Source organism: Rhineura floridana, chromosome 15 (assembly GCF_030035675.1).
Source record: "Rhineura floridana isolate rRhiFlo1 chromosome 15, rRhiFlo1.hap2, whole genome shotgun sequence".
In the NCBI taxonomy this organism is placed as follows: domain Eukaryota; kingdom Metazoa; phylum Chordata; class Lepidosauria; order Squamata; family Rhineuridae; genus Rhineura; species Rhineura floridana.
The window spans coordinates 3552683-3566908 of record NC_084494.1 but is presented as its reverse complement, the minus strand read 5'-3'; the positions used below and the strand labels follow the sequence as shown (position 1 = coordinate 3566908).

At 48.1% G+C, this 14226-nt stretch overlaps 1 protein-coding gene across 4 annotated transcripts in view; it reads right to left on the bottom strand.

The window, feature by feature from the left end:
- Positions 1 to 271: 271 nt before the first annotated feature.
- Positions 272 to 14226, bottom strand: part of STK40 (serine/threonine kinase 40) — a 37665-nt gene continuing 23710 nt past the window's right edge. For 3 of the 4 annotated variants that reach the window (XM_061597448.1, XM_061597446.1, XM_061597449.1), the window contains 7 exons: positions 12868 to 13095; positions 12429 to 12481; positions 7725 to 7840; positions 7022 to 7166; positions 6747 to 6869; positions 4653 to 4737; positions 272 to 3213 (listed from right to left, as the gene is read on the bottom strand). In XM_061597448.1, coding sequence (XP_061453432.1) covers positions 2995 to 3213; positions 4653 to 4737; positions 6747 to 6869; positions 7022 to 7166; positions 7725 to 7840; positions 12429 to 12481; positions 12868 to 13095 — 969 coding nt within the window. In that variant the 3' untranslated portion in view covers positions 272 to 2994. The remainder of the gene's footprint in view (positions 3214 to 4652; positions 4738 to 6746; positions 6870 to 7021; positions 7167 to 7724; positions 7841 to 12428; positions 12482 to 12867; positions 13096 to 14226) is intronic. The other variant, XM_061597447.1, reaches the window with a different exon arrangement.

Here is a 14226-nt window from a genome sequence, read left to right as displayed (position 1 = left end):
TAGCTTTACAAGCTGTGGAGGAGGAGGTGGGCACTGAAGTCTGTCCCCCAAATACCAGGTCACATACACAGCCTGGCTTCCAAGACTTCCACAGATACTGCCTACCTAATTTCAAGCACAACTTCACAGGTATGATGGCTAGCAACTTTTGGAAAAATATTTTTTAAAAGCAAGCAAAAGAAATAGAATGAGGTACTTTTCACATGCTTGTCTGGAATTGTGACGCACAGAGAGAGAGAGGTTTCCAGCACCTCTGAATGGAGAGATTCAGTTCTACATTATGAAATTTTATTGCTGACATGCAGGAATTGTTGGATGTAATACAAAAATAGGTATCTATACAAATTCTCTTTGCAATTTTTACAATAGGATCTTTGTCCCTGGTGCCTCGCGCAGCTTGTTATCCACAAAGACAAAACCCAGACACTCACGCTGAGTTTCATCCCCCCCCATCCCTTCCAGTTTGCTTTATGTCATACCGTTAACAGCTGGGTGGAACACTCACTTTTACAGTCTGGAGTTCAGTATTGCTATCTTTAGCGAGGATGGCCAATACAAAACACACAGCCAGTGCTGGTGGGGAAGGTGGTTGATATGGGGGAAGGAGAGGAGAGAATGGAGTCTGTTCTGCCCACGTTCCTGAGGGGGCAAGAAAGAATCTGCACTCCCCAGTGATTCAGAGGATCGCTACTTATACATCCTCCTGCAGAATCTATGGTCCCTCTAAAGTCCACAGAAACCTCCTGCTACCAGAGTGGAGAACAGACTTGCTTTTTAGGTTAAATCGTGGTGCAGGCTGTACCCTGAGCAGCCCCCACTTGTCACTCTGTGCTTTCGGCTGGCTGTCCCCCAATCCCAATATTGTTAAGAAAACATGTCAGCTGGGACCAGCGCACTTGGAAAGCTGTAGAGGGAACAGAGAGGAAGAGCAAGATGGGGATCAGCAGACCTGCTGGCAGCAAATGGTTCCTTTTTGACAAGTGCTGGCTCTGCCTGTAAGGTTCAGTGGCTAAGAGGGGCAATTCATTTTTTAAGTGGAGAAAATATCTACCTCCCAGCTTGAGGGATTCTTCCCATGCCCCTGTGGGCTGCTATGGCACTACCAGCAGCAACCCCAAAAGTCACCAGGGAGATTGTGCCCTGAGATACAATAGCAAGGGACTGCCAGCTGCTGGCTCACCTGGAGAGCCCAAATTTACTATAACCACCACCTCAGCCAAACCTTTTAGTGCCCATGGATCCCATCTCTGTCCGAGTCTGGATCCACACAGCTGAGGCAACTCATGCTGCTTCAGACACACTTCTGTTGCCTTTCCTGGTCAAGACTGCCGGGAGGCCTGGTGACCTTGGGGCAGCCAGGAGAAAGCCTTAAACCTCCATCCCCTGGCAAGGGCGCAAAAGGAATGGTCCAGGTCCCTTCTTCCCATTGCTACCTGGCATTGTCCAGCTTGGCAACAATGAGAAAGCCAGAGACTGACCCAAGCAGGTTCTGACCCATGAAGGGGAGGGGAGCAGATCTGGCACCGAGGTCCTTTAAAAAGTTTACACATTTTTTTTAAAAAAGAGAGGGGGAAAACAAGGATTTCCAGAATTTTTTTGTGGGTCTTGTTGGCAGAAAAGCACTCCTTCATGGGGAAGGGGCTGAACCCTCTACTTGCACTTCTCTTTCAATTATGTAAACACACTCACTCAGGAAATTGTTCTGCGCTGGTGAGGATTTTATTTCAGGGTTTCTACCAGCATCTGGCTAAGAAGTCATCTGCCTGTCCAGCTTCTTCCATGTCAGTGCCACTTCCTTGACCCGCCAGTGCCTCTGCAGGCATCCAGTGGTTCAACTGGGAGAAGGCAGAAGCCTCATGTTTTCAGACTATCATCTTTCCAAAATTAAGGGTGAAGGAAAGGCTGGGACAGCATAAACTAGGAAGGGTTGCTTGAGAATGGCTTATCTGGCAAGAGAGGCATCCAGTTCAAATGAACTCAGAAATAATCCAGCCCAGTCCCAGCATGACCTGCTGTTTACACAGCATCAGGCAAATTCCCCTTCCTGATGCCAAGGGTGGAACGCCTGGGACAAGACAACAGTGGCAAGACGAAGGAAAGAGTGGAGACCCAGCAGGTCTCTCTGAACCTGAGACAGATTGGGAGTGGGGGTGGCACAAACAAGCAAGCAAACCCTTTTCACATTATCACAGATTTATCCCTTCAGCTGTACCAGTGTGGGTGAGGGGGCAAGAGAAACGTCAACAGAATTAATGCAACATTACTGCACCTTTCATAAGCTACCTGTTTAAAAACAAACCAACCAACCTAGAACTCCCAGTATATCCACAGTAATTAAGTGATTGAAAAAGGGAGGTTTGGGCCTCCAGAAAAGCTACATTTTGATCAGCCCTGGTTGAAACTCTTTCCCCGCGTCACAAACTGCAAGCAGCACTCCTCACATCGAGAAGCTCATAGTAAAGATGACTCATTTGCCAAGTTTGTGGTCACACAGAGGTCTGAAGTCAACTTTTACACAAAGTATATTCAAACCAGGTGTTAAACTAAAAATAGAACAAAGGGTGGGGGAGGGTTTAAGAAATAGTTAACTTTCATGAAACCCATCAGGAGGGAAGAAGGGGGAAAATGATCAAGCTTATTCAAACCATATCGAGCGAAGCACAACCCATGTGGTCTCCGCAGTTCAACATCTGCATCAGAAAAGAAGCCTGCCAAAGACACTCCTCGTTTCAGTCCAGAGAACGGTGTGGTTAGAAAGAGACAGAGAGGTAGATTTCAGAGTCATGATTAAAAGCAGATTAGCTGTCTAGGTTTGGAGTTAAAATCTGCCAGCCGTTTTCCCAGAGAGTTGATCTTTCCCTTGCCCCTTTGGGGCAAGCCCCAGCAGGTGAGGCCCGTCAGGGGAAGACTGCTACATGATTAGGGATCCCGGGACCTGGCTGCTGCTGTCGCACCACGTCAGGTGGGCGGCAGGCAATCGGTGGGCTTGATGAACTACTTCCGAAGGTAGCGTTGTGCAAGAATGGCCGCATCAAGGGGGTTCATGGGCTGAGCATCGTGGCCCAGGCGCCGCACAGGAGGGATGTTCCCAAACTGCCGCTTTTGGAGGAAGCTTTTGGCCTCATGGAGCGTGTTCTTTTCCTCGGCCAGCAACAGCTGCTGCCTCATGTAGTTCTCAAACTCGTACTGAGAACACTCCTCCGTCAACTTTGCCTGTGGGAAGGACGAACCCTGTTAGAGAATACCAGGAAGGAGGCCCACACCTCCCCATTCCCAACATTTCTGCACAAGCGCCTCCAGCAGCCAGTGACGCAGCACACACTGCTCGGCTCACTTTGGCTGTATCTCCAGGAGCTCCTGCCACTGCTCTGCCACCACTCTCTCCACCACCCTGCCCAAGAGGGGGGTATCTGAGACTGGGTGGTGATTATTTCAAACGGCAGGGTCCAGGGCAGGCTTCTTCAGGACTGGACCCCCCAGGCACCTCTCCTTCATGTAGAGACATGTGGACCCACCTGGTCAGCCCCCAGACTGGCTTTCACCAACCAGGATGAACAGGGGTCAAGACTTGGACTTGCAAGACCTGCTGCATCTAAGGCACTAAGAGCTAAGCAGCGATATCCTCTTAGGGCCATAACAAACCGATCACAGCATACTACCTAGAGGGCGATCACCATGTCTGCACGGCTAGCCTCCCCCCCCCCCCGAAATAACTCTGCTAGATGTGGTGCTGGCAGCCCGGGAATTCTTTGTTGCCTTCACCACTACTTGGCAGGCAGAACTGTGACCTAACAAGTGTTTGGCAGCTTTGGAGCAAGTTTTCTGCCATCTGCGCTCCAGTTGTTGCCCAGCCTGCTTCACTGCTCCAGCCCCTCAATAAACCAAGGCCCAGTGGGGGCCTTGCAGGATCAGAGAGAACCCTAGAGTTCTTGTATTATGCAGAAACACTACGCCTTTGAGCAACCCCAAGCTGGGAGCTGAGGTGGCACGAATATTCTCAAAAACTCTAATTGCTAAAGGGAAAGAAACAAAGATTGCCACAAAAAGAGGCGGCGGCACGTGGCTGCAGAAAAGGGGAGGACGATGAGCCAAGCTGAATTTCACAAGCATTTGCTTTGAAAGAGGATGAGGATCTTGGGCCCCGGGTCCCTAATAACATATAATTACTTGAAGCTTAAAAATCTCCTTCAAAACTACAGTTCAGTGCAAAAATGTGTCCCTATCGCACAAGGGTATTTATTTTCCCCTCCCATCATCTCATCAGCTGTGGACTTCCACTTGCCCTCAGCCTCCTCACCGAATGACCTGACAGGAAAAGCCTGCAAGTCCAGCTACCCAGCACCTCCTATGCCCTGCCCATTTCATTGCTGACTAGGAACCAGATTGCCCCAAATGGCTGCCATCTGAAAGACACACACATGCACATCAGCCAGTTCCCACATGGCAAAGCACCTCAGGGGTCAGAGGGAGACTGAACAGGACTCGGGTCAGGGCCAGGGCTCCAGAGCTGTGCCGAGTTCCTTGGCCCTCTCCGTGACTTGCAGAAGAGAAGTTATGCGAAGCAAGCAGACGCCCCATCTAATCAGGCTGCACAGCCTGCCTCTCTCGAGGGCATGGCACATTTGCTAGAGGTCCCCTCCACCAGGCCTTACCTCGTGTGAGTTTTCTGGGTTTGCCACCTGGTCATCTATATCGGGCACCACCTGCAAGGGCCCACTTAGCGAAGACATTGATTGCCTGCAAGACAGACAGGCTGGTGGATCAGAAGTGTGTATGCTCACAGCAACGTATTTCGGAGCTGCTCTAAGCCTCCAGCCAGACGCATGGTGCTCTTCACCCAGTGCACCACCCAGGAGCGTTGCCCGCCTACAGCCACCCCGCTTCTCAGCACACACAAGCCAGCACAGAACACCCACCTGCTGTGGCATCAGACTGTCAGAAAATGCAGGATCAGGGCAACAACATCCAGGTCAAACTGGTGCACAAATTATTATGAATGCTGCTTCACCAATGGACAGAAGAGCTGCAGGCTTAGATGACGGAGCGCAAGAGCACGAGCCCAGCTGGATCAGACCAAGGCCTCTCTGCTCCAGCATCCTGTTTCCCCACAAGGGCCAAAGCCCAGAAGCAGCACACAAGAGCAACAGGCTTTTCCTACTGGTGATCCCTAGCCACTGAAATCCAGTGTCTCTGATCCTAAGACAGCATAGAGCCACCATGATGAGCAGCCACTGGTAGCCCTGCCTTCCTCTATGAATGTTTAATTCCCTTTTTGATGCCATTCAAGTTGTGGAAGTGAATCCCACAGTTAGTGTGCTGCGTGAAGAATTTTATCCTTTTACTTGCCCTGAATCTTCCAACATTCAGCTTCATTGAGTGACCCCACTGGAGAGAAACAGCTCCCCCCACTTTCTTCAGACCATGCATAGTTTTCATAAACTTGCCACGACCCCCTTCTTGCCTCTTTCTTTACTGGAAGTTCCCAAACTGTGTTCCACAAGCTTCATTCAGGTCCACATTAGATATTCATAGTGATTTTTAACTGTATTTTCATTGCTCCTCTTATTTCTTATATTCTGCTTTATTGTATTGCTATATGATTTCTATGGAATACAAACTCTAATACAATATAAGAAACAGAATAAGCAATACAAATACAATGAAAAACCACCCAGCACAGCGCAGTACAATAGGCAGGAAAACCATCCTTAAGTGGTCCACTGAGTCCATCAGCCATTTTCAAAGGGTCCAAGTTTGGGAACCATCATTCTGTACCACAACCTTCCAAACGCTGCAACCTCTCCGCATAAGGGAGTTGCTCCATCACACCCTGATCATTCCAGTTACCCTTTTCTGCACCCATTCCAGCTCTACAATATCTTTTTTCAGGTGTGGTGACCAGAAATATGCAAAGTATTCTAAGGTGCCCACAACACAGATTTGTACTGTAGCATTATGATACTGGCAGCTTCATTTTAAATTGTTCCCTAATAATGCAGAATTTTCCTCTCACAGCTGCCACACGTTGGGACCAGCATTTTCAACGGGTTATCTACCGTGACCCCAAGATCTCTTTCTAGGTTGAGCACCACTAGCCAAGGCCCCATCTGTCTCGTGCATCTCCAAGGTTGGTGAATGACCTGGAAGGAGAACTGGGGGAATATTACTTGGTTGTGCTGGATATTTGTCCCTGCATCAGGTGGCCTACCTATTTTTGTTATTGGGCCTGTAATACAGACAGCACGAGACTGCCTAGAAAGACAAGCACGCTTGGACTGTGCATTAGAGCACACAAATGGATTTCCTGCTCTTCCACTTAGTTGTGGGGTAAGTAAGGGAGGCCTCTCATGCTTGATTCTATATTTGGGTCTCTGTAGCAGGATACCAAACGTAGCACACAAAGGTGCTCTTCTAGCAAGGGGAACAGGAATTAAGGCAGCAGAGGTCACAATTACTCAGCATGCACTGTTGAAAAACAAGAGACTCGGCCAACAGTGCTCCCTTCCAAAAAGTGAGAAGACCCCTCCTGGATATATAGGCAAGTAGGTGCTCAAATGTTTTGCAGCATTAATCATCCTCGCCCTCTGAAGCTCACTCATTCACCAAGCTCCAGCACTGCAGTTAGTGATGGGCTGAAGGGGTGAGCAGAGTGACTGAAGCCCCCAGATCTGATTGGCTACCAGGAAAATTGGATGAGCTGGGCCTTATCCCTCAGTCCCCAGCTCTTCCCCCTCCCACACACTCACCAGGAGGCGATGATAGAGCTGAGGGAGTCGAGCACTTCTGAGGCCGTCAAGCGCTGCTGAGGGTCCAAGACAAGCAGCTTTCGGATCAAGCACACAGTATTTTCTGACACCCGCCCATCTCTGCTAGAAAAGAACCAGAGTTAGGGGAGGCAGAGGATGTGTGGGCAGCAAGCCACCAAAGCCAGAGATGCCAAGCCCCTCATCCTGGCTCAGGATGGAGCCACAACACTCTGTAGCTGACAAAGGGCCATGGTCTGCTCTCAACTCTCACTTACTCGGGGATGGTGTATTCAGCAGCCTTGATCTTGCGGAAGAGCTCCTGAGGGATGCTGTCATAGAAGGGGAATTGTCCATAGAGCATGGTGAAGAGGACCACCCCCAGCGCCCACATGTCACTGGGCTTCCCACGGTATGGCCGACCTGCAAGCAAAGGGAGGCACCCGGAGGGTTAGCAGACCCACTGAACAGGAGCACCTCAGCCACCAGCTTGCTGGTTGGTCTCACACTCCCTTTGCGGATGCTGGAAGGAAGCCTCCCTCAAGTGGAGAAAAGAGCTCTTTGAGCTCACAGCATTGTTGGGCTGGGGGGGGGGGGAGGGGGAGAGAGAATGTGAGGCCTACCCCAGGCTGCAGAGAAGGGCAACACTCTCCCTCCACTCCCCATTCTCCCTCAGTGCTGCAGGGAGAGAAAATTCTTTCCCATCCACTGGATCTGCCAGCAGGCAGAAGGGAAGGGCCGGAGGAAAGCGGATCAAAGCGGAAGCAAAAATTGCTTTGGCCAGCAGCCTCCTGGCTCTGGAGGAACCTGGGCTGCCAAGAGAGGATGCATGGGGGGTGAAGGGAGGCGCCTCCAGACACCAAGAGGCCCCTCGTTCAGTCCTAGTAGCAAGGAGATCCTCAAGGGGAAGAACCAGGACTGCTAGTGAAAGAGCGTGGCCTTTAGGGAGAAAGGCCGGGACTACCAAGGGAGGTTGCCTACCACTGAGAACATCAGGGCTGATATAGGCAGGGCTCCCACGCTGATCCTTCAGCAGGTCTTCTTCACTCACCAGGTGCTTCCCAAGGCAAAAGTTTGTGATTGTGATTCGATGGGTCCTGAAGGGGGAGGAGAAGTTAATGGCTTGGGGGGGGGGAGGAAGGAAGAGAAGCAGGCAGGGGTGCCAACACAGACAAAGTGGCAGTTAACCATGGCAGATCGGTGGTTTTTGTACTTTGGGGATTTGCTTCGATGTGCAATTATGAACACTGAGAGCAGCGGGTCTAACACTGGACTAGAACTGGGAAGACACAAGTTCAAATCACCCCTCAGCTGTCACTGGGTGACCATGGACCAGTCAGTCACTCTCTCTGTCTAACCAACCTTGCAGGGTTGTTGCAAAGAAAATCTGGATGTGTATGTAAGACCATGTACATTGGCTTCAGCTCCTTGGAGGAAGGGTGGACATAAGAATCGGCAGGCTTGAACGTTCTTTGGCTAAATTGATAGAGCCTTAAAGAAAGGAAACAAGCAAGCATTCTAAGCAACCTGCTACTGATAGCTCCTGTGAACGAGGGGCAGAGGACTGCCTCAGTTCATAAACATCCTCCATTGTCCTTTTGGCCGGCTGCAAAGCTTTCTTAGCTATGACGCCCTTGCGAGATCAGCATCAGAGGCACTTCAGCTGTTAAATGTATGAATGGCCATTTTCCGACAGTCAAAAACTGACCTCATTCAACTGGGGACCAGGTAGCAGCAATAAATGAACTGCTCACCTCACTGCGCTCCCAGATGAGCGAGGACTATCCCGGCAGTGATTATGAGCCTTTCTGCACTTACAGGACATTTTCCAACAAATACCAGTCTGTGTCGCATGTCTCGGTCCACACAGTGTTGTGCTTTTGATACAGGAGGCAACAGGGGGGAAAAGAATATGTCCATGGTGTGTATTAATCTTGTGGCTATGTTAAATGTAAAATGCTGCAGAGAATCAAGGGCTGAGCTTTCCAAGTACTTGCTGAATCCTCTTCACCTTCCCTCTGAGTGCAGTTGATAGCCTCTCTGTTGCTGGCACAAGCTACCCTTGCTCATGAGATTTCTAAAACTTGCAGCCTGCTCTACTTGAGTTAGCCCCAGCAATTAAGCCTTCTGGAACTGTCCATTGTCAAAAGAGAAACTCCCGAAGGTTTGGGAGACAGCTGAAGGGCAACGATCTTTGCCGTACTTGGCAGGTCGGCTCCAGAAGGTGGTGCTTGGGGAACATTGCTCGGCACCCTGGACTCTCCAGCATGGGGTTCCGCAGGGGTCAGTTCTGTCCCCCATGCTGTTCAACATCTACGTGAAACCGTTGGGTGCAGTCATCCGGAGCTTTGGAGTGCATTGCCATCAGTATGCTGATGACACGCAGCTCTATTTCTCCTTTTCATCTTCTTCAGGTGAGGCTGTCGATGTGCTGAACCGGTGCCTGGCTGCGACAATGGACTGGATGAGGGCTAATAAACTGAGGCTCAATCCAGACAAGACTGAGATGCTGCTAATGGGTGGTTCTTCTGACCAGATGGTGGATGTCCAACCTGTCCTGGATGGGGTTGCACTCCCCCTGAAGGAGCAGGTTCGTAGCTTGGGGGTTCTCCTAGAACCATCTCTGTCACTTGAGGCTCAGGTAGCCTCGGTGGCACAGAGTGCCTTCTACCAACTTCGGTTGGTGGTCCAGCTGTACCCCTATCTGGACAGGGATAACCTGGCTTCAGTTGTCCATACTCTGGTAACCTCCAAGTTAGATTACTGCAATGCACTCTACGTGGGGCTGCCTTGGAAGATGGTTGGGAAACTGCAGCTTGTGCAAAATGCAGTGGCCAGATTGGTAATAGGGACCAGACGGTCTGAACATATAAAACCGATTCTGGCCCGCTTGCATTGGCTGCCTGTATGTTTCCGAGCTCGATTCAAGGTGCTGGTTTTAACCTATAAAGCCTTACACAGCTTGGGACCACAATACCTGATGGAACGCCTCTCCTGACACGAACCCACCCATACACTACGCTTAACATCTAAGGCCCTCCGCCGGGTGCCTACTCCGAGGGAAGCTCAGAGGGTGGCAACAAGGGAGAGGGCCTTCTCAGTGGTGGCCCCCAAATTATGGAATGATCTCCCTGAAGAGGTGTGCCTCGCACCAACACTGTTGTCTTTTCAGCGCCAGGCCAAGACTTTCCTCTTCTCCCAGGCATTTTAGCATGTGTTTTTAAATTGTTTTTCATTTTTTTTCAAATTGTGTTTTTTTGTGTGTTTTAAAATTTGTATGTTTGTTTTTATTGTTTTAATTGCTGTAAACCGCCCAGAGAGCTTCAGATATGGGACGGTATACAAGTACAATCAATCAATCAATCAATCAATCTCCAGGACTGGTAGAAATGAAAACAAAAGTGATTTATTTATGTAGGGATCCAGTGTGGTGTAGTGGTTAGAGTGTTGGACTACGACCTGGGAGACCAGGGTTTGAATCCCCACACAGCCCTGAAGCTCACTGGGCGACCTTGGGCCAGTCACTGCCTCTCAGCCTCAGAGGAAGGCAATGGTAAACCCCCTCTGAATACCGATTACCATGAAAACCCTGTTCACAGGATCGCCATAAGTTGGAATCAACTTGAAGGCAGTACATTGCTTGCTTGCCAGCATCCAGCTTTTCTCAGCTCAATGTTGATTCAAAATGGTCTTACTTACAAAAAAGATACATGCAAAGCAAAGATTTTCCTCTCTAAAGCCAAGAGCTAGTTTTCTCATAAATCAAAATAATGAGGTCCTGACTTACCCTATTGAACATTTCTGCTAACTAAGCTAGGAGTTTGTTGTTGTTATGTGCCTTCAAGTCGATTACGACTTATGGTGACCCTATGAATCAACAGGATGTAACATTCTAGTTCAAGCTAGAGTGTTATATCCTGCCTTTTAAAATCAGAGACTGGTTAATAATAATGATAATGTACAAATCACTATACAACAACAAAACAGAGACAGCAATCAAATGCTATCAAAACCCCAAGCCCTAAGCAAACAGGAAGGTTTTTAACTGGGGCCCAAAGCTCTGAGTAAAGAGGGAGTCCCAAATTATGGGTGCTACCACAGAAGAGGCCCTGTTCTTTGTGGCCATACACCTTGCTTCCAAAGGCAGGGGCACATGGCGTGGATCTCTTAGCATTCAGTTAGGTTCACAGAAGTGGGCAGTCCTTAAGTTATCCTGTTTAGAGTTTTATAAATAAGAAAGCTGAATTATGCCCAGGAAAAAAACACCAGTAACCAGTTCAAATATTTCAGCACTGGCAAATATGGGCAAATCTGTTTGTAGAAATACTGATTTTTAAAAATATGTTTAGTTTTTATTGTTGTAAGCTACTTTGGACAGGCCTTTGCCTGGGAATGTGATATATAAGTATTTAAAAATAAAAACAAATAAACCTACAATTCCTGGCTGGACAACCTAGCAGCCATTATTCTAACTGATTAGAAACTTCAAACAGCCTTCAAAGGCAGCTCCATATATCTAAACTGGACCAGACCAAAGCATGGGTCACTGTGATAAGGACTATTCAGAAAGGGCCACAGCTGGTCCACAGTTGAAGCCAATGAAAGGCACTTTGAGGTACGGATACACTTTAGACATCCACCTGCAGGGTTGGACCTCATAGCATCCTCAAGGCGAGAACCAGATCCTTCCTCAGGGGAAGTGTATCCCCATCCAAAACAGACTGAATGCCAATTCCCTAGAACAGCTTTCCCCATTCTGTTGCCCTCCATTTAGTTAACCCCACAACTCCCATCAGCCCCACTCAGCATGACCAATGTTGGGACTTGTAGTCCAAAACATCTGGAGGGCACCAGGCTGGGAATGGCTGCTCTAGGAAGCTGCTCGGGTTTCATTTGTAGGAGTGTTAAGAGCATCTCGTGCAGTATCAGCTGGAAAACAATGGCTAGGTCCATAAGCTCAGAAGCCAGGCATGAAGGCTCATGTGTACCTTCTACCTTTCTGAATAAATCTAACTTTTGTTTAATAGTTTGTGGGTGGTAAGGGCTTGAACAGGCAAAGCCTTGCCAGAACCCTGACTCTCACGTTATGCTGAACGTGAGTGTGGATAAGCAACAGATTCAAAACCCACTGATGTTAGGCAACTTTAAAAAAAACCATGGACCTATGTCAGCTACATTCCTGACCGTGAGCCCTGAGTTACCTGGGAGCAAAGGAAGGGAGAGAAAGGGTGGTGACGGCTCGTGGATTTACACTGCAATGAGAAAACTGGTTGGTTTAGTCTCACTTGTGAGTGTTAAAAGGTCAACCCTGAGCTGTCCCACAAATGACAAGGCTATGGAGTCACCAAGAGGTCTGCAGGTGCCTGCATCAAATTTTTAGGTGGGTAAGACTGTCGAGGTCTCCACTTGTGCTTCTTCCTGTGACCTCACTAAAATCCTAAGGAAGGGTCAAAGTGCATTCTTCAGCCAAAACTAACGAATGACGACATTCTAATGTTGTTGTGTGATCTGTACATGGATACAAAGACTAAGAGGCAGAAACTTCCTGGTATAAAATTTCCCACCACAGACGGTCTCCTTTCTTGGCATGTAGTCTGCAAGAACTTTGATGAACAATCTGCAGAAATCTCACCAACTGGAAATAATGTTCCAGAGTGAAGGGAGACAGTTGCAAAAGGAGCTTACCTTTTGTTCAGCACCATGTTCCCCAACTTCAAGTCTCTGTGCACAATATTCTTCTGGAAAGACAAGGGGAATTTCTACTATTAGAACAAAGCAGATGGTCTAGTCAGATAACAAATTTGAGCACATGATTCAGTTCTTCCCCCTTCCCTGCTCCCAAAGTTGTACTTGCAGAAAATGGAATGGATCAAGATCACCCTTCCATTTCACTTTACTGCCGTTAAGTGCATGTGGCCACTTATGATCTAAATAGTCAGATCCCTACTACAGATGGATATAGGCTGCTGCTTTATGACCAGTTCTTTCTAGTTCAGCATCAGGAGCTCTGATCAGTGGAGTTATCTGGCAGAACACACACCCCAAGAGTGCCAGGCCCTGCTACAATTCCACAATGGCCCAACGTATTCCTCACAGTTCTTCAGGGCAAGCAGAGAAACAATACCTTGTGCAGGGCTTCCACTACCCGCACAACGTCATAGAAGATCACAACGGTCTCCCGCTCACTGAGGCGCTTCTCCTTGATGACGTAGTGCTGCAGGTTGATGAGGTCAGCTGTCTTGTCACTGAAGTCATGGGCGCAGAGGCAGTCCAGCACCAGGCAGATACGCTTCTTCATCTTTCGCACCATCCGGTTGGATTCCAGGTCTTCAACAAGCTCACAGGCACGATCCTATGTAGCCCCAACAAGGGTGGGGACAGACTTTTTTTAATGGGGGTGGGAGGCACCAAACTGACCTTGCCATCCATCAGTGGCTCACCCCAATACCTGTAGCTTGTGTGGCTACCAGAAGCCAAGATGCCACTCCTGGTCAACCTGGTCCTTGCCATGAGAAATCATAGCCAATTCCAAATTCTACACTTGGGAGGTGTGATCATAGACATGGAATAGAGAGCTCAGTTGTAACCAACCAAGTTTTACTCAGATTAGATTCATTGAAATGGATGGATCTAAATTAGTCATGTCCATTAATTTCAATTGGTCTGTTCTGAGCATAACTAACATTGGAAGCAACCCTTTTATTTCAAAAGTCTCCTTTCCAAAGTTTTCTTTCCACAGCACAACAGCAGCATCTGTGGCAAGACTGGCTGGAGAGATGCCCTCTTGCCTTTGCCAGCCATGCGCTGAATCTACATGGATGGGGGCATTTTGGGAGGGGAACATGGAAAAAGCTTTCTTGCTGGAAGTGTGGGAATTCCTTCCACTTCATGTGCCATGGACTCAAAGGCCAAACTGAACATTTCATTACAGAATTTCTTAAACTCTACAGTTTGGTCTGTATTATTAATAAGTTTTTTTATTATAATTAGATTTATTCGTCACTTGTTACCCAAAGGTCTCCAAGTGACTTACAATATTAAAAACAGAACCAAAGATATCATACTATAAAAATGAAACAATAAAACAACACTCCCATACAGCCATAAGAATCTTTGGTTGCATACTAATATAGGCTGTAAAAGCTTAAGATACAATGTTCTTATTTACTAACTGGCCACCCTTCACCATAAGGCTCCAGAGCAAGTTACAACAATATAAAAATCAGGTAAAACAATTTATAATCAGAAAAACTATAAAGCCGTTGGTCAAGCTTGTATAGAGTGACCTTTATTGTTACAGTACAATTATAAAACATGGGGTCACTGCGGTACTAACAGCCTTTGCAAGTAGCATTAAATGATGTGGAAGCAAATCATGTTCCTAAGAGAAAATGTGGCCAGCTAGTTGAATAGATCTGCAGTATCTTTTGAGGGACAGGGGCCTATCTTGATAGGAACATAGGCCCCCAAACGGCAAATGCTG